This window comes from Penaeus monodon, chromosome 21 (assembly GCF_015228065.2).
Source record: "Penaeus monodon isolate SGIC_2016 chromosome 21, NSTDA_Pmon_1, whole genome shotgun sequence".
Taxonomy (NCBI): Eukaryota; Metazoa; Arthropoda; class Malacostraca; order Decapoda; family Penaeidae; genus Penaeus; species Penaeus monodon.
This window is the reverse complement of record NC_051406.1, coordinates 24726231-24726606: the sequence shown is the minus strand read 5'-3', so window position 1 is coordinate 24726606 and position 376 is coordinate 24726231. Positions and strand designations below refer to the sequence as shown.

Here is a 376-nt window from a genome sequence, read left to right as displayed (position 1 = left end):
AAAGTATGTATCAACTCTAGAATTGATTTGATGCAGTGCTTGTTACAAATTACAGCAAAACTTTTTGAATCATCATTATAGTGCTGTAGCCTAGAATGTGTTGTTATATGCCCTTTGAATCATAATTACAGTACTGTAGCCTAGAATGTGGTATTATAAATATCAAAATTTTGTTATCACTGACTAGTCACCAAAATTGAATACTTTTAATTACAATTAAAATTCAATTATAAGATTATTGTTCATTACTGCAAGTTTTTCCTGAAGCATGTCATCTGATGCAGGTCAAGGAGTTGCTTGATCGGGTCGAGGAGCAAGAGCATGACCTCTCAGAGAAAGCATCTTGTGCCAACCAACTAAATGAGCTACGGAAAAA

General features: G+C 33.8%; 1 protein-coding gene across 1 annotated transcript in view; it reads left to right on the top strand.

Annotated features, from left to right (window-relative positions):
- Positions 1-376, top strand: part of LOC119586376 (protein MLP1 homolog) — a gene marked incomplete in the record, with an annotated part of 73375 nt that overhangs the window by 56963 nt on the left and 16036 nt on the right. Inside the window, 1 exon segment of the mRNA XM_037935088.1 lies at positions 285-376. Coding sequence (XP_037791016.1) covers positions 285-376 — 92 coding nt within the window.